The following is a 27,635-nucleotide window of genomic DNA, read 5'->3' on the forward strand; positions in this document are numbered from 1 at the left end:
GGTATGACAGCAGGTCTGGATGGTGCTCTTTCAGCCGCTGAACAGCTCCCTTCTCTCTCCCAATCATTGCTGGAGCTCCATCATTTGCAATGGACACGACAGTCTTGATATCAATTCCCATTTCATTCAGCATCTGCATGATGGCTTCATAGATGTCCTCTCCCCTGGTGTGGCCATGGAGGGTTTTGAGGCCTAATATGTCCTCACAAAATGTTCCCTTTGCCTCACTGTAATACCTAACGAAGACGCTTAGCTGGGCGTTGTCAGTGCTGTCAGTTGATTCATCAACAGCCAATGAAATGCACTCTGCATTTTTTATGTCATCCGTCAGCTGTGTCACCAGGTATTTAGCAATTAGTTCAGTTCTCCTGGTTGTAGTGGAGTTTGATAAGGGTATCTGCTTAATTTTCTCAGACATCTCCTGTTTCTCCTTACCCTCCAAAAAAGCCTCAGTTACTTCAGTCATGCACTCCTTCACTACTTCTGAATCAGAAAAGGGCTTTTTGTGCTTGCCCAAAACCCAGGCCACTCTAAGTGAGGCTTCATTTACTCTCTCTTGCATTTACATAGATCTGACAAACAGACTGTTTGTAGCTTGATACGCAGATTTTAACTTAGCAAGTTTTGCTGTCCTCACCTCTGTGTTCTGGGGATACTGCCGCTCAAAATAGCTGTGCTTCGATTCATAGTGGCGTTTCACATTACCACTCTTTATGATGGCCACGGTTTCTGTGCAAATCAAGCACATTGGTTTGGTGCTGGACTGTGGGAGATTAAATGCATATTTCTCTGTCCATTCTTCTTTGAATTCTCGGTTCTCTTGATCAACTTTCCTTTGCTTTGCGAACTTTGAGAACGACATGCTACCAGCATTTGCAATAACGTGTGCAGGAAAATATCATGGCAATGAAGCTGCGCTTCTGATTGGGGAAAAACTCCCTCGATCCCTGACTCCTCCCCCTCCCGAATGCTGCCAATGTTTTATGGGAGCATTAGAAAGTCAAGTTAAACTTGCGGTTAACATGCGGTCTGCAATGCGTGTCACGCTCGCGCACACAAGTAAATGTATATGCACGTTCATTCTGACAACGCGTCAGACACAAGAAATACACATACATTTTAGGGATGCTCCGATCGATCGGCCGCCGATCGTTATCGGGCGATATTCACTCTCGGCCGATCGATCGGTGCTCTCTATAAAGGCCGATCAGGAGACCCGATCACATGACGTAAAATACATGACATAGAGTTTGCAGGGATCTAAAACATGTCTTACGGACAGGCCTCGTGGTGTCCGTAGGCTTGCCCTCACTGTCAGATATAGCTAAAATACTTCCAAATTTCGCTTCTGGCGTCTTTTTTGTCAACAAGCCGAGGCGCAGCGGCAGTTGCACTCCCACTTGCAGCCATGCTTCTCATTTTCTCACATGCTCTGGCAGCTAGCGCGTGCACGAGAGAGGGGAGGCACTGCAGGCACGGCTGCAGTGCAGGGAGTGGAAGCAGAGCGCTGAACACACACGGCTCTTATTAAAACAGCGCTTTCTCACCGGAGTACTTTTCCCCGTCATTCCTAAAGTACCGATACTAAGGAAATGGAGGAATCGTGACGTTTTTAACGGCAGGGTATCGTGGTACCTTTCAAGTATCGGTACACCTTGCAACACTATTGCACATATAGCACATATTGCACAAAGTTGGTTTGTATTTAGCAGCAAGGGGTGTTATAGTCTGTGTTGTGGTGTGTGAAGGAGGGTCTATTAAACAGGAATTATATTTGCAAAGTAGCCTACTTTGTTTCCAAAACATTTTTTTTCACTCCTGTCGGTTGGGGGGGTGGAGGGGGCCTCATCTCGCAATGTTGCTTGGCCAAGGGTGGCCCTGCCTATTGTGTAAGTACATACAAGCAGGTCACACAGTATGATCACAAATACATAAACTCTGTTAAAAATCTGTTTTTATTAAAAAGAACAGGCTGTATATGTGTTCTCAGCCATGTCAAGAAACTTGACATGTTTTGGTATGCGTCTGAACCTCTCTTTAGTGGTTCATTAATAAAACAGATATTTCAACGTGTACCTACTTTGTTCATGTACTGTTGAGGTTAATTTCAGTAGTTGTGTGCTATAATGTATTTACAAAGTGTGAAGAGGAGGCAACTTTAGAATAGGGAACATGTTCAGGTCAATTAGAGTCAAACTACTAGCTTATTGGTTATGAACAAGACTTCACTTTAAAATAGGGAACATGTTCTTAGATATAAATACCTAATTAAACACAATTAAAACTTATAGTTTCATGTCTTGTTACATAAGAATAGATCCTATTTGTTAAGTGTTACTATGGGAGAATAACTATTCTTGTGGTACTACTGCCTTATTAGGCCCATATTGAGCAGCGCATATTATGACCAAAACTCATGTACAACAACTTCCTTACTTGCAATAAATAAGCACTAATTAGAGGGTTATTGAGGAAAAACTCAACTAATGGCTTATTACTTGTAGAATATGGTCATGTAGAACATGGCATTAATAAGTGTTTTATAATGACTAATAAAGAGCTAATATACTGCTAATATGCATGTTAATTAACAACTAGTTTATGGTTAATTTGTGTACCTTAATATAAAGTGTTACTAATCTTTTTTCTCAAAGCAATGATAAACCTGTGAGTTGGATGTAGAAAAGTCAGAATCAATATAGAATCTTTTTATTTTAAAGTAAATTCAGATTGAACATAGTAAAAGAATATAAATTATAGTGTCCGTCCAAAAATAAAACATTACTTATAGTGAAAACCACCCTTGAATGATGGGATAGTAGACTAAAAGCTTTAGGAATCTAAACTATAACATATAATAAGTACCCTGTATCAAGTTTGATGCAAAACAAGTGACATTTGACCTTTTTAGAGAGGTTTAGCAAAAGCTGCAACTATATATTAATTGTTATTGACATGAATATGAAGATGGATTATCAGTAATCATTTCAGACACATTGGATTAACATATGGATTAACCTTCAGCAGCGTTTTTATCGTTTTAATGCCATTGAACACAACTTTTGATCAGAACAACAGCATACAGTAGGTAAGACAATGTCCCGTTTTTGCTCCGTAAAGCTCCGTGTTGTGATGTCTGTGTTTGCTTCCCCTGTCGCGAGTTCTGATCGCTCAGTGATGCTTATACCCCTAGAATCTGTGGAATCTCAGTTTGCTAATCGATATCTTGTTTGTGCAGATCCGATATGTAATAAGGGTATTTATACCTAGAGTTCTGTGCTAAAGCATTTTTTTGCTCAGTGCTCATTTAGACGCTTCTTGTGAGGCTTGTGTTTTGTTTTGGTAAAAATGGTTCGTATTGTCAGTTAGCTGACTTTCTTCCCGTTAAGTGCGTATGACACATTAATAGGTTTTAAATGTTAAGAAGCCCTGAGACACAGTTTTGTGAAGAAAAAAAACTCTGCAGCTTCCGGGTTGAACAGGTTAACAGTGTGTTCTTTTAACCTATTTTGTTTCGCAAAATTTTAGATTGAGTTGGATTGAAGACTGTTGATATGGCACTTACGCCCTATTATGATAATTTTCAGGTTCTTACCTTCACTGAAAAAACTGAAACGTTGACTTTAAATATATGTATTACATCAGCAGATGTCACATAAAACAATATTAGGTCAGATGAAAGCATAATATTAAGTTTCAATACAAAATAATTGAGTTAAACTTAATATTATTGCTTTCAACTAACCTAATACAGTTTTGTGAAATTTGTTGACATTGTTAACATTTAATTTAAGTTAACGTTTCAGTTTTTTCAGTATAAGATGAGTGAATAGTCACTAGTCTTAACTTTTGGAGCTAGAGTCAGGGCTACCCACATTCCTTGAACTTTTCTCTAGGTCTTTCAAACTAAGATGAAGGCTCTCACCTGCTCCCCTTCTTTGACAAAATCTTTTCTGCAGATATGAGCCATGATGCCTGTGGCCAGTGCATCCCCCATCACATTCACCATGGTCCTGAATCGATCCCTTGATAATAAAAAGGATGAAAAGTAATGCACAGTGTCAAAGATGCTTGGGAAAATTTGATATTTTTCATCATCGGTTGAGATGTTTAGGTTATGCAATGTAAAGGCATAACATTTTTAAATACATCAAGTATGGTACTCATGCATAATTTGGTATTTTCATATACAATATAAAAAATACTCATGCTAAGATGCTACAGAGTACAAAGACACTCAAACGTCATAACCACATGCTGAGTTGAAGAGCTTCACATGTTGGAAAGATGAACTCTTACTTACAAAGCCCAATCAACAGCAATGATGAGAGTGATATCATCGGTGGGCAGGCCCACAGAGGTCAGCACGATCACCATGGTTACGAGTCCAGCCTGTGGGATTCCTGCTGCTCCGATACTGGCTGCCGTGGCGGTGATGCTGATGGAGCGGAGAGGAGCATTTATTTTATATATAAATAAACAATTACAATTACTCATCATAGGTGAGAGCTAACTGACGGAAAGTGCGGCAGTTTGCCATCCTGTCAAGCTCTTCATTCTAGCATAACATTTGTAGTTTACAATAAAAAATTGACGAAATATTTAATTCAATTCTTTAAAAATGTTTTTTTGTACCTGATTAACACAAATTCAGGCTCCTCATTTGTGGCATATGAATGGGAATTTGCTGGCTACAATTGTTGTATTGCCAGCAGATCAGATGTTGCTAGCTTTAACACTATTGCTTAATCTCAGAGTTGAATGTGCTCTCCGTCTCCAGCAGACATTTAATATTGACAGCTGACTCAACTTAGAATGATAAACAGGTAAAGTACGTTATTTTACAACGACCAACAAAATAATTGGCTAAAAACACAGACCTTGTGGTCGTGTCTAGATGCTAACCCTACATTTGCAAAACTTGCAAAACATACAAGACTTGCTGACCATTAGATTAATTCCTAACCTTAACATCTCGCAATAGTTTTGAAAACAGAGGGTTAGGATCTAGATGGGTCGGAGTAGAATGTGTTGGATGCTGTGTATAAATCAAAAACTTTAAATACGTTTTGAAAATGATATTATTGTAATTTTTAATGTTCTAATGACATAGAATGTATAAGTCGTAGCATTACATTTTTTAATTAAGTTAAGTATTGAAATAATGTAGGGAGAATGATTGAGGGGATATTTTATCCCACACCCGGACCTTTGATCACAAACTGACAAACTGTCCCTCTGCAGGGCTGGTGGGGGGGTTGTGGGGGTTAAGGGGTTGTGTTGGCATGCAGATGGAGCAGCTCCTTGGTCAGCCGCCAAACGGCACGGGAAAAGGGCGCAGAGAGAGGAAAATTATTATAATTCTGCCGTGACAAGGGAGATGAGTAATACAGGTCATATGGGTTTTACCGCCAAGGGATTATGACGGAATGGGCACAGACTGCAGCCATGAGGAGAGGTCTGCTTAATGTTATTACTGTTGGACATGAAATCAGAGGAAGGACAGGCCATTTTTAGACCTGGGTGGGCTTGATCTCCTGTGGTAAAAAAGTTATAGGGAGTCGATGGAAAGGGGTCTGTGTGTCTCTCGGTCTGTCTGTCTCTCGGTCTGTCTGTCTGTCTGTCTGTCTGTCTGTCTGTCTGTCTGTCTGTCTGTCTGTCTGTCTGTCTGTCTGTCTGGCTGTCTGTGTGGCTGTTTGTCTGTCTGACTTTTCTGTCTGACTGTCTGTGTTCCCGGGGCTTCCAGACCGATTTAGCAGAAATCAGATCAGACTAAGGAGCTCATATGAGATGTAATCTGTGTGACATTTACATATATGTGTATCTAGTAAATCCCATAATATTTGTTCTTAATTTAGAATTAAACTAAATGTGTGACGTTAGATTCATTCAAATGTTGCACTGAAAAAAACAAGTATGCCTGCTCTATGTTCTGACTCAGATGCAATTTATAGCTTATATCCTCACACTATCAAAGGTTTTCCTCATTCGTTCAATTTATATTGAGATAAGAATCTGTGCATAAAGAGTATTTAATGTGAATTATTTCATTCTATTTCCAAAAGAAGGCTGAGAAGATTGATACCCTACTCTATTATCTGCACGGTTGATGTGAAGTCACAAACAGCAGCTTGCTAGTTTAGCTTAGCATTGAAACTACAAACGGTGAGAAAAGCTAGCCTTGACTCCATGTTCAAGGTCAGTAACTTAGTTCATTTTTTTCACACAGTTTTTTTAAGTAATCCAACCAAATTAATAAAAATATCGGCATCACAATGTCATCTCCGATATTTGACCGAGGAGCCAGGAGGATTTCATCCAACTGTGCTAATATCCTTCAATATTTTGCCTTCCCTCAACTGCTGACATATCTTACGCTTCATTACATTTCCACCAAAAGCTAATTTATTTTAGCCAGTCCCAGTATAAATGTACTTACCTGATCGTGATGATCTGTCCAAAGTCAAGCTCATAGTTATTAACTTGGGCGATGAAGATGGCTGCCACAGCCTCGTAGAGTGCGGTGCCGTCCATATTGATGGTGGCCCCGACAGGCAACACAAAGCGGATGATGCGTCTGTCGATGTGGTTGTTCTCAAGTAGGCACTTGAAGGTGATAGGCAGTGTGGCAGAGCTGAAGAAAAAACAACAACATTTGTTTAATTACGTTATATTAACATATACATATATGAAGACTCCTTTGAGACAAGCAGAGTTCGATTAAATACCACAACATGCTTTTACAGGGCTGTTGCCCCGAAACTCCTGCAGTTTTCTAAAACTGCCACAAATTGGTATAATACATTCTCCTATGTTTATTCAAAAAAAGTATAGAGACATATAGTTTTGTGTTGATGGGGGGAAAATGCTAGTCTTTGGGTTGATATACAATTACAAGAACATAATGTGTAGATATACCAATATTGAAGATGTCAATGAATATCCACAAAATGGTTGTGCAAGAGCCAACGTGCATACGCATAGATATATTTTATCAAAATGTAAGATTAGCTGTGATTTAAATGAGACTGAGGTTTGTTAGTGAACAACTGAATGCTGCAAAAACAAAATGTTAGTTAGAGGTTTCGTTGGTTCTACCTCTTAGTAACTGTTAACTGCAACACATACTGTAAACAACCAGCAAATAGTTGTTTATCGGAACCTTCACTACCACACTGCAAGAAACATCACAATATTTCTCATCAGCAGCAGAAGATCAGTGAAGTGTAAACTGTCATCATACTGAACTAAGGTTGCAAGGTATAGTTTGGTTTCAAACGACACAAATATAGCCAATCTTAACATACAACCTTGAGGTGGTGTCAGAGGTTAAAAGGGTAAAGGTCAAAGTAAAACCCCACAATCATCCAATGATTCAAGGAGAACTCCATTATCCACCCACATTTCAATTATTCCCCTGCGGATGGTTTTACAACAACACAACCATCAGCAATAAGTGACTGGGAGGACGACAAATACAAATATTCTCATATGTGAATTCATGCAATGTGTTCAGTTATTTTGTATTGTCTCTCAGTGGCTCCCTCTTGACGAACTCCAAAAGAAGCAAAGAATGTTAGCACACTGGCTGTTAAGAATAAAACATTTAGTGACAATGTTTTATATAATAACTCTCACTGCCAGAACGATATGCAGTGTTGAAAAGTGAAAATATTTGTCACTTATTTAATCTGGTGCCTGCTAGCTAGCTAGCCAGTTTACGATAGATTTATAGATTGTTTAAAAAACTCTTTAGACACTCCGACCGTCCGTTCATGAACAGTCAGATCCTCCTTTCAGGTCCAACAATGTTTTTAATCAAGCGATGTTTGGATAAATTGGGAATGTTAATTTTTTTTTTCTCCTTGGAAAATTGTTAATTCTTAATGAAAGATATATTTTAAAGCTTAAAAACGTTATCATAGCAATGCTAAGTGAACTTATTTTACTTGCTCTATAGTTGCAGTATCGCTCTAGTGTAGGAACAAAACAAGAGAATTCTACACAGCATGTTTGGCTCGGAAGAAAAACATCAGATTCACATGGCCCCAACGGTTATAAATAGATAAATCCAATGCAATGTTCAATTTGGAAAAATCCAATCTTTTCATTTTACCTGGAGGAGGTGGCCAAGGAGATGAGAAGGGCCTGCAAAATTCCTCTTATGTACACAATGGGGCTCTTCTTAGTGATGAAGAAGTACATGGCCGGGAGGATGAAGAGGCCATGTAGCACCAAGCCCATTACCACCGTAATGGCGTAAAAACCCAGCTTCTTTCCCATGGCTGAAGGGTCATCCATCTCCAAGATCTTACCGGCAACCAGAAAGACGATGCCAAAAGGGAAATACCTTTAAGGGACAGAAGAAAGGTAGAGTATTTGTTTACTAAAAGACAACCACAACCTGTTGTTGCTGTTCTATTCTTTTCTAAATGAGCGTTTTTTTTTCTTCAAGTCTCAGCACTCATGATGCATTTACTGTTCAAAAACACTTCTTTGATCCAAACGCTAGAATACAATCCAATACGATACCATCCCAGGAGCACATGAATGCACCATTGGCGTGAGTCCTCAGAGTGCTATTTGATTTATAAAGGTATTGGTAATTTTGTGTAGATTGGATAAGTTAAAATGGGGGGTTACAAAAAATATACCAATTAGCTCTGAGGGGACATACATGACTAAATCAAATGTCATAAAAATCATCCCAACACAGGAGCCATGATCATCTGAACACGTTTTCTGGAAATGTAGAATTCAGATTTTGACATGCATAACATATAAAGTTAGGGGACAACCAAAGTCAAAAAGATTAATTCCCTGGGCACCCTACATCTAATTAAAATGTTATAGCAATCGGTCCAATAGTTTAGAAACTTCATTAAAAAACATCATATCAATCTTATAGTGTTACATTAGAATAACTCAGGGATCAACAATATAGTGTGATTCATCCTCTGGGGAACATGAATGCCTTTACTAATGTCATAGTGAATTACTGACAAAGGCGCTGATATTACCAGCCATAAAGCCAAGCAAAAAACGAGAAATTCCAAATTCTTCTTCAGCTACAATAATAATCAATAGTATTAGTATCAGCAAAACTGCTTCATTGAATTAATTTTGGTGTTTCTTACTTCCAAGACATAACTCTTACCAGATGACAATGGCAACGATCTTCAGAACGGCCTCATTCACACTCTGGCAGAAGTTGACCAAAGCGCTTCCGTTGGGTCCCATTCTTCCTAACATAATTCCTGGATAGAAAAAGAGAACCACAACAACATAGATCGCATTCATTGTTTGTTAAATGCATCAATTATAAACCTCCACTGATGCACCCACAGTGTTAATTGATGGAGGTCACCATTTCTTTGTTCTCTGCATTCCACATGGAATCACAGCCCATTATAAACATAATTATGCAGGAATATAATTGCCAAGATTGCAATTATGTAACTTAACTCTGAAGATGTGTGTGCGGGATATGTGCCAACCACTTACCCATGGTAGCTGAAAAAATTACTATCCCAAGCACATTCATGCCCTCACTGGTACCAGGTGATGTTTTCATGATGACATCAGGCGGTGGCGTGAGATCCAGGGAGAAATTCTGTATATCTGTGCCATTGTCGTCCTGGATGCCGTAGATGTAGACCCTGCGCGTGGTGGTTTCATCCAGGAGCTGAGCCACCGTTGGTTTGGGGATGAGCTCAGGAACTCTCTGGGTTCGATACTTGAGACCAAAGACAGAGCCAACATCAGCACAGACATGACACCAACAGAGATGTTCAGGGCAGCGGATCCTCACATAATAATGATCTATACATGGGCTCTTTTCAAAGGTGTACAGATTTGAATTAGAAGATTCACATAATGGGAGTGGATTGCAGAAGACGTGCCGTTATGTAATTTTTTTAGTCAGTTCAATGTTTTTCCGATTAAGATAATTATTTTCTTCACTTTTATTTTTACTTATTGATTTTTTCCCCCTTTTTTTTCTGTGTGTCTTTTCCATTAACATTTGTGCTTACCTGCTGAAAAGTGGCTTGAACCAGGTTCGCTGGAAACATGTTGCTGTGGAAGACAATTTTGAGAAATATTTTAGATGGAATATGAGGCTACATATATATATAAATACACTTATAATGTCATATATATATATATATATATATATGTATTTTCAAGGTTAATTGTCATTCAAAGCAATAACATCACATTTAATGGAAGGTCAAAATTCATAATGACATAATAAAATCTTAAACCAAAAGTAACTAGTCACCATTGACGCTAACCTTGGAAAAAGATCGGTTGATATCTTGTTAAAAAACATACAGCTCTGGAAAAAACTAAGAGATCACTCCAAATTGTTCTTAAATCTCTACATGTATTGCCCTTCCAGTGTCTGTTGAATTCCAGCAGAGAGAAATGTTGTCAGTAGTTTATAGAATAAAAAATAAATAATACAAATTATACTCAAAAACATACCTAAAACCAGAGAAACTAATAATTTTTCACTGGTCTCTTAATTATTTCCAGAGCTGTATATATTGATGTTGTGTATCCCAGCGTCTGTTAAATCATTTCTGTCCCCATCTGTAGTGTTTTACTCAAACATCGTGAAAAGAGGAACTATCACGAATGGTTAGTGTTTTTCCCCATTGATCGTGGCTGCTAAGAATCTTCGCAATCTTCACTATTTTCCGCACTGAAAGCTGCTCAGGCAACTGGTTAGTTATAACCTTTAACCATGACCCCTAATAAGCGCACTCTTATTTAATCCGAGCACAATTATATTGAGTGTTCTTCCTGCCAAAGGTAACTGCAGCAGAGATGACTCAGGTGCTCCGAGATAAAGAAGGGGTGAAACCTGAAGATGGAGGAACAGGTAGAGTAGCGTAATTTTAGGAAATTGGATGCCCAACTGAGCTGAGATGAAGGCTTGTTCTTCAGAGATAACTCATCCACAGAAACGAAAAGGAAAAAAGTACAGATTGGGAAATACAGTATTAATACTACTTTTCCTTTGAGGAGTATGAATCTTCATGTCAATGGTTGTTGTGTTTTCCTACCATTGTCAGAAGACATGCAATAAAAAATGGACAGAACCCCAGCGGGACATGGTAGTGACCTGTCAATCACAAGCTAGCCACGCCCTAAAGCATACGCTGTGTTGTGTCTCGTCAAATGTGTTAGTTATGTCTATGTATTTTGTCTGTCATTTCCTGTTTTATTTTGTACTTACCTCTTGTCTTTCATTTCAGGCCCTGTTTCTTCCTCCCCTTGTGTGTTTTCCCGCCATCATCAGTGTCTGCCCCGCCCCTGATTGTTTCCACCTGTTCCCTCTCACCTCTTGTTTAAATAGTCCTGTATCTCCCCTGTCCTGTGTCAGTTTGTCTTGTTTGTTTCCCTGAATGGTCGTGCCAAGCCTCAGCTAAAAAAAAGATTGCTTTCACTCATTTCAGGTTTTGTTGTTTTGTTAATTTTGTAGGCTTACATTTCTTTCTTAAGTTCTCTTTTTGTTATGCATAGTTTTTCCTCCTTGAGAGTGCTTTTTGTTGATTCAAGTACCTACTCTGTTAAAAGTAATTCCCTGATCTTTGAAATTAGAGACACTTTTTTTACATTGAAGACTTTGTCGTGCATTTGGGTCCATCAGTTTGTGTCAAGGTCCTGACACGCTGCTTTATCTTCTATTTTACTCTAAACACAAATCAAAATCATACATTACATTTTCACATTACATTGAATTTAGCTGACACTTTTATCCAAAGCGACTTACAATAAGTGCATTCGACCAAGAAGATACAAACTTGAAGAAAACAGAATCATATAAGTACATCAGGTTTCATAGAACCAAACCATTTTAAGTGCTACTCAACTGGCTTTAGATAAGCCAGTCCTTTGTTAGTATATAAGTGCTTTGTTAGTATGTAAGTGCTTAGTTAGTAATTCTATCGCTCGAACTGGAGTCGAAAGGGATGAGTTTTCAGTCTGCGCCGGAAGATGTGTAGGCTTTCTTCTGTCCTGATGTCAATGGGGAGCTCATTCCACCATTTTGGAGCCAGGATAGCAAACCCACCTGTTTTTGCTGATGGGAACTTGGGTCCCCCTCGCAGTGCTGGTGCAGCGAGCCATTTTGCTGATGCAGAGTGCACGTGCTGGGGTGTATGTTTAACCATGTCCTGCATGTAGGAAGGGCCAGATCCATTCACAGCATGGTACGCAAGTACCATTGTCTTGAAGTGGATTCTAGCAGTTACTGGAAGCCAGTGAAGGGAGCAGAGGAGCGGTGTGGTGTTGGAAAATGTAGGAAGGTTGAAGACCAGACGAGCCGCTGCATTCTAGAGGAGCTGCAGAGGTCGGATGGCACATGCAGGTAGACCAACCAGGAGGGAGTTGCAGTAGTCTAGGCGTGAGATGACGAGAGCCTGGACCAGAAGCTGCGTCGCTTTCTGGGTCAGGAGGGGACGTATCCTCCTGATGTTGTAAAGAGTGTATCTGCAGCAGCGGGTTGTAGCAGCGATGTTTGCAGTGAAGGACAGTTTGTTATCTAGGATCACACCCAGATTCCTTGCAATCTGAGTCGGTGAAACAACAGAGGGGCCGATGTTGATTTTTAGGTCAAGGGTGGGACAATCTTTTCCCGGAAGAAAAAGCAGTTCATTCTTGTCAAGGTTGAGCTTGAGGTGGCGAGCAGACATCCACTGAGAGATGTCTGCTCGACGAGCAGAGATGCGTGCGACAACATGGGTTTCAGAACGGGGAAAAAACAGAATGAATTGGGTGTTGTCAGCGTAGCAACGGTATGAAAAACCATGCGGGCTAATGACTGATCCGAGCGAGTTTGTGTGCAGAGAGAAGAGGAGGGGACCAAGGATAGAGCCCTGAGGGACCTCTGTAGTTAATTGACAAGGGTCAGACTCGGACCCTCTCCAAGTTACCCTGTAGGTGCGGTCTTTGAGGTATGAAGTGAGGAGGGAAAGTGCAGAGCCTGAAACTCCAAGTTCTTGGAGAGTACGAAGGAGGATCTGATGGTTCACCGTGTCGAATGCAGCAGACAGGTCCAACAGGAGGATGACAGAGGAGAGGGAGGCTGCTTTAGCAGTGTGCAGTTCCTCAGAGACAGCGAGGAGAGCAGTTTCTGTGGAGTGACCTGCCTTGAAACCACACTGGTGCGGATCAAAAAGGTTTTTCTGATGGAGATAACAGGAGAGTTGTTTAAAGACCGCGCGTTCAAGTGTTTTAGACAGGAACGGGAGGAGAGAGACAGGCCTGTAGTTTATAACATCAGATGGGTTGAGAGTGGGTTTCTTTCATAGACTGTATATATAAATGGACGTAGTGTCCGTGACGTCACCCATAGGATTTTGCAGAGTTGCCGAGAAGCCCTTAGTAGGCGGAGTCGGCCACTAACGCTTGACAGCGACGTCAGAGTCTAATCCCGCCTGCTCCAAATAAGGGCAAAGAGGCGGAGCCGAGGCAGGACCTGCTGCCTCCGAACTGGAAGTAAACAGAGCTAGCTCAGGCTAAGAAGCTAAGCTAACATGAAATACATGCATACCAAGTTACTGCTAACAGTGTAGTTCCCCTATATAAACGTTACATTCATAATCAAAGGAGACAATCTGCAAGAGAATTAGCTATATTTTGTTATTCTTAATGCTTGTCATTCACACGTTAAGAAAATAAGTACCGATACATAGCAGAACAATTGTGGCGATGTTCAGCTTAATAAGCCTTGTTCAACATAATTTATTTAGCTAATACTACAGCAGGCGAACCAAGTCTGCGTTTCGCTGCATTCCTTGATCTCCAGTTATAATGACGGACTCCATCGCCCAGACCTAACGGCGCCGCAGTGGGCTAGCTCCGGGACGCCGGCTGGAGCTAGCCCCCTGCGAGCTAGCCCCCCCCCTAGCTCCGGCGGCCACCACTGGGATAATTGGGTCCCCTATTAACATTTGCTCCTGTTTAGCATTATGGGCGTCATAGCCATAGACTATAAAAGTCTTACCCAAGGCTGAATCATAAACTAAAATGTATATGTATGTATAAAGGTTTACGTCCTTAGCTGGCTAATAAGTAACAAGCTAAGCTACCAAGCAAACAAACACCTGCGAACGGGATTAACATGTATAATATTATAATTTTAGACTTCTTGGAAGTTCTGTTAGTACATTCAAGCGCACAGCACGACATTTTAATTGTCTGGTATTTGTAACAATATTCCCTAAAAGGCACAATCACCACAAACACGGCTAAAGCTAAAGGGTCAAGTACAGTACTATGACTAGCTAACGTTGTAGCCTCTATGGTTGTAGCCTAGCAGAGTGGACAAGTTGCTGTTAGCTGACAGTGAGGCATGTACATGTCCATCAAAGTGGGCACGCCCTAATTTATGCAAAAACTTTAAGACCTAATATAAATAAAAGGGTCGTGGTAGAAAACAATTCACTCAGATTCATAATCATGAAGGTGGAATCTAAGTATATCGATAATAATTAGGGCCAGGACTCGATTAAAAAAATTAATCTAATTAATTAGAGGCTTTGTAATTAATTAATCGAAATTAATCGCATTTTTAATCACATATAAATATTTGACCTGAGAACAGTGAGAAGCATTTTTTTTCACATGGATTTTAGCATACCATTGAATAATGACTGAATACATAAGCTTATGCAACAAAACATTGTTTATTTTTTTCAAGGTGGTACTTAACCAAGACCAACAGAAAAATGCAATTTTTGCCATAAAGTGTAGCAATAGCATATTCAGGAATATAGTACATTTCAGAGATTCAGGTAGCCTATAGGTAGATAGACCTTCTGTAAACTATAACACTTTGTTTTTTAAGTAAAACACAATACTTTCAAGTACATTCAGAACATTGGAAACCCTGACTATTAGAAAGCATCTCTCTGTTGCTTCAGAGGCCATAACAGACTTTGTTGATTTACCAACAGTTGATTTAAAAAATCTAATCAATTTCAGTCCAACTCTCTCAATAACCTTGGCCAAAACAATAAACAGTTCAACATAAAGTGCCAGTTGCACCAACAACGTAATAAATAGATCAACATAAAGTGTACCATTTAAAATAAAATAAAAAAGTGCCAGTGATTGGCGTCAATCCTTCCTATTCTTCCAATATCCTGATGAAAAATAAAATCTCTCTGTTGCATAGGCCACTGTTTGATCAACGCGAATTGGGTGTGGGTCCTTGTACTCCGAGTCGGGCTAACATCCACGCTAGCTGCTATATGTTTTGCAATGAGGTGATACTTGAGGCTTGATGTGCCGCGGTGATATGCGAATTCCTTTTTGCATAATTTGCAAACAACCGTGCTCTTATTGACGCTTCCATCCGTCCGTTTTTTAAAACAAAATGTCCCATCCACGGGGCCAACCAAAGCGGTCTCATCAGCTTCTTCGTTCATGTTTGACTATTGTTCACTGTGGTTTGTTGTTGTCTGAATTCATGAACGTTAGTTGGTGCTACAGTATAATCGGTACCCCTGAAACTCATCCAGTGAGAAACGTTCCGCGGTGCAAAAATAAGTGCGATTAAAATGCGTGAATTTTTTTAACGCATTAATTTTTGTGTAATTAATTAATCTTAATTAACGCGTTAAAGTCCCGGCCCTAATAATAATATTTATTGCATCCATGGGTAGAAAGTTAGAAACATGTTTTTTTCTGCTGTAAAGTTGGGCATTTTAACATGGGGATCTATGGAAATTGCTCCTTTCTGCAGTCAGTCCCTAGCGGCCCATGTATGAACTGCAGTGTGTTGCACTTCCGTATTGGCGTCCCGGCTGTTCCCCAGAGTTTGCCGCTTGGTTTCTTTAGGAGAGGGTTTACTCTTGCCTCCTTGAAACTGTTTGGAAAGTGACCAGAAGTTAGAGAAGTATTGATGAGATGGGTGAGAAACGGTAGAATATCAGGAGCGATAGTCATACTGTATTTAATAACACTTGCATAAGATGGCAAATGTTTGATCTACACCAAATATGCATTTGCAATATTATAATGTTGTGTAACATCTGGCTTGCTCATCAGGTGCAAATGTGGTTTCCTGAGAACACTAGTAAAAGTCAGGTTATAACCCCTTGGCCCCTCCATGATAAATAATTATACTCTTAAGCCCCAAGCCTGTTTTTCAGGTTTCAGGCTCGAAAATGACATTCCCAGAACAAATTACCATATCTTCCCTTCTAAAAGGGTTAAATTAATACTCTTTTTTCTCAAAGTAATGATAAACCTGTGAGTTGGATGTAGAAAAGTCAGAATCAATATAGATGTTTTTTATTTTAAAGAAAATTCAGATAGAACATGGTAAAAAACTGTAAATTATATTGTCCGTCCAAAACATATTTTGTACTTATAGTGAAAACCAGTGGCGAGCCGTGACTTTTATACCTAGGCCCTCTGACCCCCACCCCTTCCCTCGAGTTATTACGTCACAGCGTATACTTCAGCAGAATATCAAAACAACGGCCCGGGGTGCAAAACGCATCAATGAAAGCGACCCTCTACCACACAAAACAACACCTGTAAATAACCCTATTTGTGTTCTTTGAAATTGAAAAGGATATTGCATTGTGTTTGTTACTTTCGTTGCAGTTGTATGTCTTAAGTGTAATTTGGCATGCTTTTATTTTGAAGACGAGTTAACGCTGTTGACAGGAAGTTGTTGTTGCTATGGAAACAAGAAAAGTTTCACAGCGGGCGGAACTTGTCATAAAGTCCGCGATAATAACACCCACCCATTTAGAGGGAAGATATGATTGGTCAATTGTACTGTCATTTGACATTACTCTCTCGTTCAGTTACTATAGCTGGGCCCTCTGTGAATTCATAGCTGGACCGCCTGGACGTCCAACAGCTCCTCTCTTCAAAGTAACTCCCAGAGATGAGCTTCTTTCATGTAACCCTTCACATTCCAACAGAAACTGAATAGGCAGATTCACAGGATTTATTTCTTTGGAAATGTTATTTTAAATACAATTAAATCAAGTTATTTTGGTAAAACTAATGAAAAATATAACTAAAAAAATATATAAAAAAATTAATTAATTATTATTATTTTTTTTTAATGTTTTTAAATATTATTTTGTAGAATATCTTAGGCCCTCACAGAGGGCCCTGACGGCTCGCCACTGGTGAAAACTAACCTTGGATGATGGGTTAGTAGACTTTTTTTTTTTAGATTTCGGAATCCAAAGTACAACATATAATAAGTACCCTGTATCAAGATTGATGCAAAACAAGTGATATTTGACCTTTTTAGACAGATTTAGCAAAAAAAACCTCTTCTGGGGCCATTTGGGTGGATTTTCCTTACCTCTGGCCCCCCTTCTTCGATTTTGACATGTGACATCTCTTTCTGACCGTTAGAGCCAATAGAATCGAAGGGAAATCATCCCGCACACACTCATGTTAAAAAAAAGATGGCGTCTTCGCGCATTCAATCTTTCTACAGAGCGTAGGAATGGCCTGCTCTGATATTTTAAAACGGAATTGCAGTTTTATTGCTTATAGATAATCAGAACATTTCAAAGGGGACACAGACACATTGGATATTAACCTATGGATTAACTACATCATCGTTGTTATCGTTTTAATGCCATTGAAGACCAGTTTTGACCAGACAAAACCAAGGTAAGCCATGTTAGCGTTGTAGGCTACCTAGCACTACATGTTTTGATGTACGTTTTTGTTGATAACGTAGCGAGTTTGTATCTTTCAGTGTTGAGGTGGGCACCGTTAGATTCTGTTTCCTTACGATCTTAAACAATGTGTTGGATGTGCAGCTAGGATAAGTAATAAGGGAGCTAGGATTGATTTCCGGTGCAGTAATAGGTTACCATCTTTCGCTCGGGGCTAATTCAGAGGCTCACTGTTAGCATTGTGTGTTTTTTTTTGAAAAGAAAATGAAAAAGATCAGTTAAATGAGTTTTTTCCCGTTATATGGATATAAAATATTCATAGTTTATTAAATATTAAGGTTTCTTAGACGTTGTTTCCTGCAAATGACGCGATTTCAGCCCCGGAACCCGGTCCGTGGGGCTTAAGAGATAAAGGGGTGTTTGTGACCAATTTTGCACTCAACATCAATCTTAACAGATCAATTTGGTTGATTGAGTTCCGGAGCAGAAATAAGTTAGCATTTAGCACTTCCAGGTTGGCTGCCTTTCATAGTAGAGATTTTGTTTAGATGCCCTAAATAAGGTATAACATAGTAAATAGCCTACTAGTGAATGGCTGATGCTTCTATGTGTCATAAAATCAGTAGTTGCTTACAACATATTTTAGCCACCTTTAGCTTAGCGGTGGTGACACAGACCATCATTTAGTTTTATTTGTAGCCAAATGTTAGCTTTTTACTTTTGGCAGTTCCATTAGCGCTTAAAAAATCATAAGAGTGGTGTTAATATGTGGAGATTATACAGCTAAAAATATTCTTAAATCCAATGGAAATATCCCATAGCTTTAAAATGAGGGAGCCAAATGTAGGGTGGCCTACAAAAATACATCATCACTGCAATACTCTGTTTTAACTTATTCTGTAATCACATCTGTATTCAGAGACTGTTTTCTCAGTGCATACATGACATGTTCCCTTCAACATACTTTGAAGTTCAGGTTGACTCCAATAGTAATTAATTAATTTTTCCTTCACTGCCCAATTTAACTTATTCCAAACAATAAATATCACTTTGTGCCAATTCTGACTAGAATAATAAAGGAATGATTTTTGATGGTTTGCACAGCAGCATTGTTATGCTTTCAATAGATGAACAGGAGTGCGCTGCCTTTAACAAAGGGCTGTCGAATGAGCCACATTTTTTTTTTTAAACAAGAACATTTGATTCAGGTAAAACTTCAATACAACAAATAACAATAGCGGATGCAACTTTAATACTTTACCTACATTAATTGTCACATCCTTCCATGAGTCACCAGTAATGTTTTGTGTTCTATATCTAACCAATTCTTCCAATCTATCGTCAAAGATATATGAACTTTATTTCTTATTCTCACAGTTATTGTTTCCATTCCGGATATAGTAAGTTACTATCTTTTAACCAATTCCTTGTCATTTGTTTAACAATTGCTTCTCTAATTACAAGGAATAAGTAAAAATCTTTCATCTTTACTTGGTGTTTAATGAGCCCTATTTGCAGCATGGAATTAGCTCTGGCTGTAAATCTCGCATCAACACAGACATAAATCACAATCATAAATTAAGCAGCACATGTCAGACACAGATTAAAAGGCATGTTGTGTTTTTTTAGCTGGTGCATTTAACAGCGTGATTTAAAACACATATGGCATATATATGTGGTGGACAATATGTTGCAACTGCATGGATTTAATCACTTAACCACTCAGCAGCCTATCCCGTGTCTGAGACTGACAGCAAAGCAGGCTAATGAAGCGCTATGACCCCGTGCCACTAATACATCCAAGTTTGAACGTATTCATGCACATGGTCAATATGGTTACTTATCACAGACACATACACACGCGAACACACACGGCTGCAGACAGTAGGGACCGTTAGCGGATGTACCGGTATAGTATGCCTGCATGATGGATGAGGGCTTTAAAGAAGCTTTGCAGGATAAATCCAAAGCACAGCTGTGCTCTGTGAAACACACACACACACACACACACACACACACACACACACACACACACACACACACACACACACACACACACACACACACACACACACACACACACACACACACACACACACACACACACACACACACACACACACACACACACACACACACACACACACACACACCACCTCTGCCCTATGATCAGGACGTAGTTGTATTTCATGAGCTTGGCCAGTTTATTTCTCTCTCTTTTTACATTCAAAGGGACTCTTTCAAATTCATGTTATTCTAAGTATGATTGGATTTTTCTCTCTCTCTCTCTCTCTCTCTCTCTCTCTCTCTCTCTCTATATATATATATATATATATATATATAAAAAACAGCAAAACAAACAGAGTTCAAAAAGAGAACTAAGTTTCCAATCTGAAAACATGATTTGTATTTGTTCATGGTGCGTTTTTGACGAAAAAGCATTATGATTATGACAACAGAGCAGCTCTCTTTGCAATCCCACTGCGCGCCTGTCACCTTGACAAAGCGCTCTTAGGGCCTCTCGTCATGTTTCTCTGTGTGCGGCTGACCCCGGTTCACCTCAAACACCGACTTCAACCTTCAGCAGCTCTAATTAGCTTAGCACAATAACCCACTGGCACACGAGGCCGCGGGCTTTGCGCTCTGACCTTAAGAATTTCCCCTGTCTTCAGCTCTTCTGAAATGTATAGAGTTATAAAACAGCTCGAAATGCAGGTGCTGTGTGTGATGCATTCTGAACATGCTGACATAAAGTTTGTTATTTCCAATCTTCATACCTCTCCGAGGTTAGTAGCAATTTGTGCTGAATTCCAAATATTTTGCTGCAGTCGCAAATTCAAAGCACTTTTTTAGTTTTGGTTTTTATTCTTATTAATAGGTGAAATACAATTGAAATACTAGTTTATTTCCACTGTATCTTTCCGTTATTGTGAAAACATACATGCAGAATTACTACATGGCAATTCCAGAAAAATATTATTATTGGTGGAATGGATTCAAAAGTTATTAACCTTGGAATATTTAAGGCATTAACTAAATAGACTGCTTCCTGTAGGCTAATAGTAACCAAAAAACAAATACAATTCCGTAAAAAAGCATCCATCAAGTCCTTGTGGTGAATTGGTGATCACAGACATTACAGAGACATTACAAGTAAAGAAAATAGGTTTATCTTGAACGATAAACGAATGCAATTTCTTTGAAAAATGTTGCAAACTCAAATTTTCTTGAATACACAAACATTTAACACAACCCAAGAATGTAGATGCGATTGGATGACGTTTTTTTGTCCCAAGTTTTCTATCTCTTTTCCCTTCCTTTCTGTCTTTTTAATTTACACAATTTTTGGGAAAGGGTGTAACATTCTAGCAGTTCCCTATTTTGTCTGAATGTCAAGGTTTCTGCACAAATGCTTCAAATTAGAACATCTGAAACAAATACCCTTGTACCTGGCATTGTATTTGAAGCCTATATGAGAAAAGTCACATACTGTAATAACATGATTTCCCATCTTATAATTCATCTTACTATTCCCTCTTTTGGGCTACCAGGTCGGTATCTATAGAACTTTTAGGTGTGTTTTTACCTTCACAGAAAAGGTTAAAGAAGGGTCTCCAATGCATGAAGTACTCATCATACATTGCAGTGGTTCCCAAAGTGTTTTAAACCACAGCACCCCTTTGTACTAATTAAAGATCTCCTATATTATGGGTCTCAGATAAAGATATATAAAACACATGTCTATTGTGTGTTTTGCTCAAAATACCAAACAGATCATGCATTTTAGACATCCCTCATATCCCTCTATTCCAGCTCTGTTAGAGAAGTGCTGATTCTGGGTCCTTAGTTTGAAAAAAATAAAAGAGGAGGGGGAGCTTATTCCTGCTCAGAATTCTACCGAGATACACAACCCAGTCTCACGGCATTTTGTGTTATAGTCACGACATTTAATCAATTGATTCGTGTTCACCAACACGATTTCCCCCTTTTTTTCGTGTCACACAGAACGATTCTAAAAGCAATGTATTTCTATTGGTAGTATGTTTCGTGCCTGCACCACGTCTTTTTGTCCGGTTGGGTCTTGGAAGACCGGAAGCTGTGGGGTTCATAAAAACATTTTCTTACTCAATATCAAGCCACGATTATTGTTTTAATTTTAAATCATATAATGTCAGACTTTTTTTGCCGTCCGTGAGGAAAATAAATGGGGTTCAGAGCCTCAAAATACTGAAATCAGAACTTTTTAAATCTTCATTTAATATTTATATTTGTTATTATTTTCTAAATAACTCACTGTTATTTACTTAACAATAACAAACAATTATCCTTGTTTTTATTTATTTGTTTAATATAGGGCTTTTTTGCCGTCCGTCAGGAACTGAATTTCAAAATAAAGTCACCGGAAACAGACGTGCGATAAACACCCACTGAACTGATTACCCAAAATCCTCAGCTATGGTTGAAGCTCGGTGCTTGGATGTTTTAGCCGCAATACACGTTGGGATATGGTGTTAATGCGATGTGAAATAACTATCAACAGAATTGCGTTGCCAGGCAACAGCTTGGGGTGAAAACAGTATTTCCGGTGTAGGTACCATATGTGCACGGCCTATCACTACCCGATCCTTATCCCTACCCGATCTGCATTGCGCATGTGCGAGATGGTCCGCCATATTTGACAACTACATACGGGAACTCAAATAGGACACTTGACACAGTGGCGTTTGGCAAAGCAGAAAAAGAAAACTCAAAAAACCCGACAATATTAATCTGAACGAGAGAGATGAGTTATTGTTATTACAACATGACTTCATTATTATTTAACAACTCCTTTTATTTGGTCCTTTTATTGGGTTAAGTACATTGTCAGAATAAGTGAGAAATGGATTTATCTTCTGTTAGACAGCTATCATACATACTGAAGAAATCTTGACTGTGAATGTATGCAATGAGTATGGCTTTCATAATTTATATCAAATTACATTAACTGTGAATGTCCTTCATTTTATTTCAAATAAAATAAAATAACAAAAGATTTGTGGAGACAGGCAGCCGTCTAGACGTCAAATGTCCTATTTGAGTTGCCGTATGGAGTTGTCCAATATGGCGGACCATCTCGCACATGCGCAGTGCAGATCGGGTAGGGATGCGGATCGGGTAGTGATACGGCCATACCAGATCAGCCTGGGGTCCGTTGCGCTTACCAATGACGTCACGCATTGGCTGTACGGCAAACCAAGAGGACATTTTAAACGGCCAAATCCCGCAAAGAATATAAAAAAATAACAATCGACAGTGAATGTATGTTAGTGGAACTGTGTCAGGAAAGTGAAGTGTTAATTAAGGAATGTTAATGAATAAAAAAGAAAGTTAATATGTAGCATATCCCTCCGAAATATGGTCGCAGACTTTACTGATGATTTAGAATTTATTGAAACTCCAGACTCAACATAAGAGCTTGTGCCTCTTCGGGGGGTGCTAATATTTAAACATAAACTTTATTCTTTACTTTCTCCGTCTTTATATGTAGAAGATATCAGATACCGTCATGTTGTTTCCATAGCAACAACAACTTCCTGTCAACAGCGTAAACTCGTAAAGACATCTATTAATATGTGTGTACCTCCACCATTAAACTGTCATATTTTGCAAATTTCTTATATTATCTACTAGGGGTGTAACGGTTCACAAACATTTCGATTCGGTACGTACCTCGGTTTTTAGGTAACGGTTCAGTACGTTTTCGGTACAGCAGAAAAAATGATCACAAAACATAAAATATATATATGTATTTTTTATTATTATTAAACTGTGAATAATTTATTCACTCAAATAAATACAAAATATAATAAAATAAACATTAAGGCGCAGCATTTCGATGAACTGAAATAATCTGTATTTGAACTGTACTGTACTAGTACCTAAGCAGCCAGTTTGACATTATGACTTGCTTGTCATTGTATTTTCATGTTCTTTTAAAGAAAAATTAACTTGTCCACATTGCTTGCCGAAAGGGCAGATCTGCTGGCACTAACAATGTCTCCTGCTGTGGAGAAAACCCTCTCGCTAGGGACAGAGGTAGCAGATACAGCCAGGTAGAGCTTTGCTAACATGGCAACATAAGGATATTTGGCGATTGTAATAGCTTTGGCTCGGTCTGAACTTTTTGCGAGTGGTGGAGGCTTAAATGCTAGTGGGAGTTGGGTTTGCACTTCAGTCTTTTTTCTTTTGGTACCGGTGATATTCACGTTCGGGTGATGCCTTTCCAAATGAGTGTGCAAGTTTGATGTATTGCCTGCCGCGCAACCAATTTTAGTTGAACAATGCCGACAAACAGCTTTGGTTCGGTCCACCTGTCTTTGTCCGTCATCTTTGTACGTAACTGTGAAATCAAAATGTTGAGGGAGTTGGTTGACAGCTAAAAAAGCTATAATATCAACGACAGCTGACACGTAATAACGGTTCCGTGCGAGCTGATCAGCACCAAAGTACTAATTTCCAGATGTTTTTCCTCGCGTATCGGTCTCTCTCTCCACAAACTCTCACATGAAATGTGTTCTTCTGATGCGGCATGTCTTAGCAGTCCTTTATCAGTATGTAATGCGTGTTTCCAGTCGCAAAAACCTTAGACAGTAAAAGCCGCATCAGATGAAGACGTATTTACTTTAAACTGTCTACAGGGGAAACAAAAGGCTGCATCTGCTTTTAACGAGTCTTCAAGCCATGATCTGTTGTTGTACCATGCAGTGGCAAAAGTGCGCTTCTTTCCTGAAAACAATCTCCCTGGATAACGATCCAGTTTCACCTGGTTGGGTTTATTAACCCCAAGATCATCTGGGGCTGTTGGTCTTTGAGCGGTTGCTGGCCCAATAGTACCTGTTGATGTGCTGCAAGGTAGCGTCTGTAATGGAGGCACCGGCACGGAGGAGGAGGAGGATGGTGGCGGGTGTGGTACAGGGTGTGGCAGCGCAGGTGGTGATGGTAGGGGCACAAGGAGCTGTGCCTCGGAGGACAGCGTTGGTGGCGGCCGCCTTGATGAGTCAAGGCTTGGGCTCGCTAACTCAGCCCCGGGGTTTGCCGAGGTCAAGCTTGTGACATTAAGGCGTGCTGCTGCAACGGCAGGTGCAGGGTCGCCAGCAGCACCATCGGCTGCAATTCTTTCATCGCTATTTCGTTTGAATAAATCCTTAGACCTTTTGAGCCAATTTCTGATGTCCATTTTGTAATTCAAACAGAAATGGGAGTCTACAGAGTGCACAATAAACAAATCCAGAATAGGCGTGTAAAGGAGTGTGACGCTGTGATTGGTCTAAATGTGGACGAATCACAAATCACAACAGACACATGCATTTATTTGAAGTAGCCTGCGACTTTTTTGTTTTGTTACTATCTGACATGACATACATCGTAACATAAAAGTTCACAGTTTATTTATAATTAAAAAAAAGAAAAAAAAATAATATTTTTTAAAATTTTATAAATAATAAAAAACGTGTTTATTGGGGGAGGGCAGGAATGTCAAATCGGAGCGATCTTTTATTACTTTATGCTATCTGCACAAATGGTTAACATTGAACATTAAAAAGATCAGGCAGTTCAGGGAGAATCGAAGGAAGGCAGGCAGGCATCTTTGCATGATATTCTTCTGGACGTGTTTCATTGTGGTGATAGTGAGGGTAGTCAATCCCTTGTTTGGCAATACAGTAGTGACGGCCATCTTGGGGACATGTGTTGTTGTGCAGGACCAGAGATGTAGTTCATTGAGCGGTTTCACACAAAAAAAGTCTTACTTCACAGTTTTACGGCAAAACATTTTTTTTTTTACTTGCAAAATTATCTTTTAAACTGAAAAACATAATTTCATTCAAACGGGATCGAAATATAACGTTTATCTCTCCATTGACTTCAATACATAATTTTTCCGAAATAAGGTCCCATGGAGGTCCACCGGAGAGGGAGGGACTTCGCCTCTCTCTCGCCTACGTCTGTTTACGGTGACTTTATTTTGAAATTCAGTTAAAGCCAGGATAATTGTGTGTTATTGTTGAGTAAATAACAGTGTCTTATTTAGAAAATAATAACAAATTAGAAGGAAAAAAATATTGAATACATATTTCATTATTCTGAGCCCCATTTATTTTCCTCACGGACGGCAAAAAAAGTCCAACATTATACGATTTAAAATAAAAACAATAATCGTGGCTTGATATTGAGTAAGAAAATGTTTTTATGAACCCCACAGCTTCCGGTCTTCCAAGACCCGACTGGACAAAAATACGTGGTGCAGGCACGAAACATACTAACAATAGAAATACATTGCTTTTAAAATCGTTCTGTGTGACACGAAAAAAAGGGGAAAATCGTGTTGGTGAACACGAATCAATAGATTAAATGTTGTGACTATAACACAAAATGCCGTGAGAATGGGTTGAGATGATTATGCTGCCGTGATTAAACGCCATATCATGTTCCAAACCACATCAAGGATTATTTCTGAAACAGTATGGAGTTCAAATGCTTTTTCTCTCGCTGGTTTACCACAAGGTGAGTTCCTTTTTTCATTTCCTGCTTTTTTACACATAATCTCTCCAGTAAAGGTTAGCTCTGAGTGTTAGCGATGCTTGCTAATGTAAACAAAGACCATATTACGTCCAAAACACGTTGTGCATGGTTTCTGATAGCGGGCGTGGGTCCACATTTTCAGTATTACGTCATTTCGAACGCAAATCTGGATCAGCTCCGTTGTACCCCCGTTTTTAGAGATTTGGGTACGGAGGAAAAGAGAAAGGGTTTTGTTTTCTGACACATTGTGAGTTTCCTGACACACCGGGGACACAAAGGACATTAAAAAGTAAATTTTGCATGATAAGAGACCTTTAAATTAGTACTTTCTGATTAGGTTCATGACAGTTTCCTCTGAGATAGCATGTTAGCTCCAGCCTCTTACCGGATGAGATCCAGCAGAGCGTCAGCAGAGCTGGTCATCGGCTTCTTGCTTCCATCAGAGTCCTCCTTCTGAGCGGCTCCGCCCGGGTGGATAATGTAAACCATGAGGATGCCCACTACCACGGCAACAAAGGTGGTCCAGAGGTAGTAGGAGATGGTCATGATGCCCAGGCGGCTGGAGCACTTGGCGTCTAAAGCAGCCAGACCTGACATTAAACTGAAGAATGGAGAAGAAGAGAAAGAATGAGGAGACAAAAAAGACAGACAAGAAAGAAGAGGTTCACTTTAGAAATCACAAAGGCCTTTGTGAATGACTTTGTTATGCTTTTGTTTTTTGGAGGTGTAAAATTTGAAAAGACTGGATAGCTCATTGGCATGCTGTTGGGAGATTTTCTGCCAACTCATTTAGAGTCAATTTGGATTCAAAGGTTTTATTGAGCAAATAAACAAGTGGCACTAAATTGCATAATTGAGTCACAAGGTCATAGAAACAAATTAAAAACGTTAACTTCCGTTAACAACTACTTCACATTTAGAACAATTAGATTCAAAAGACACCTGAAAAAATGATCCTACAGGCACAAAGCCATGAAGAAAAAATAAAAGCCTTTGATTTTTTCTTCATATGTCAATGCCATACGGCTTTGACCTGATGACACCACCGAATGAAACTCAAGAAGCCTCTTTGAGTCATCCTGTTCCAATTACCATTTTCACTGCACAGAAGTCGTGACTGTGGATCAACAAAAAGTGAAGCTTTCATTCAACACCGGCTACTTCTCAGCGGGGGTCAAAATGGAACACATCCAGTGGTGTAGTCTACGTGATACGCTGGTATACGCCGTATACCCACTAGAAAATGCCAGTGATTTCCGTATGCCCTCTTAAAAATGAGCGATGATACGTAACAACATCATTTTGTGACTTCGCTTTCACGCTTTCGCCCCCTTCTGTGTTAATACTTTTGGACGTCTGGGGCTTCCGTCGCCTTTGGCCTGTTGCTAAGCAACAGCA

The 27,635-nt window shown here is 39.4% G+C and overlaps 1 protein-coding gene across 3 annotated transcripts in view; it reads right to left on the reverse strand.

The window, feature by feature from the left end:
* The window catches only part of slc1a7a (solute carrier family 1 member 7a), a 109,949-nt gene that overhangs the window by 13,947 nt on the left and 68,367 nt on the right, over positions 1-27,635 (reverse strand). For all 3 annotated transcript variants that reach the window (XM_079648012.1, XM_079648010.1, XM_079648011.1), the window contains 8 exons: positions 26,623-26,838; positions 10,035-10,077; positions 9,505-9,736; positions 9,158-9,257; positions 8,117-8,350; positions 6,440-6,634; positions 4,304-4,438; positions 3,926-4,025 (listed from right to left, as the gene is read on the reverse strand). In XM_079648012.1, coding sequence (XP_079504138.1) covers positions 3,926-4,025; positions 4,304-4,438; positions 6,440-6,634; positions 8,117-8,350; positions 9,158-9,257; positions 9,505-9,736; positions 10,035-10,077; positions 26,623-26,838 — 1,255 coding nt within the window. The remainder of the gene's footprint in view (positions 1-3,925; positions 4,026-4,303; positions 4,439-6,439; positions 6,635-8,116; positions 8,351-9,157; positions 9,258-9,504; positions 9,737-10,034; positions 10,078-26,622; positions 26,839-27,635) is intronic.

The sequence above is a fragment of the Notothenia rossii genome (assembly GCF_949606895.1).
Source record: "Notothenia rossii genome assembly, chromosome: 9".
NCBI lineage: Eukaryota > Metazoa > Chordata > Actinopteri > Perciformes > Nototheniidae > Notothenia > Notothenia rossii.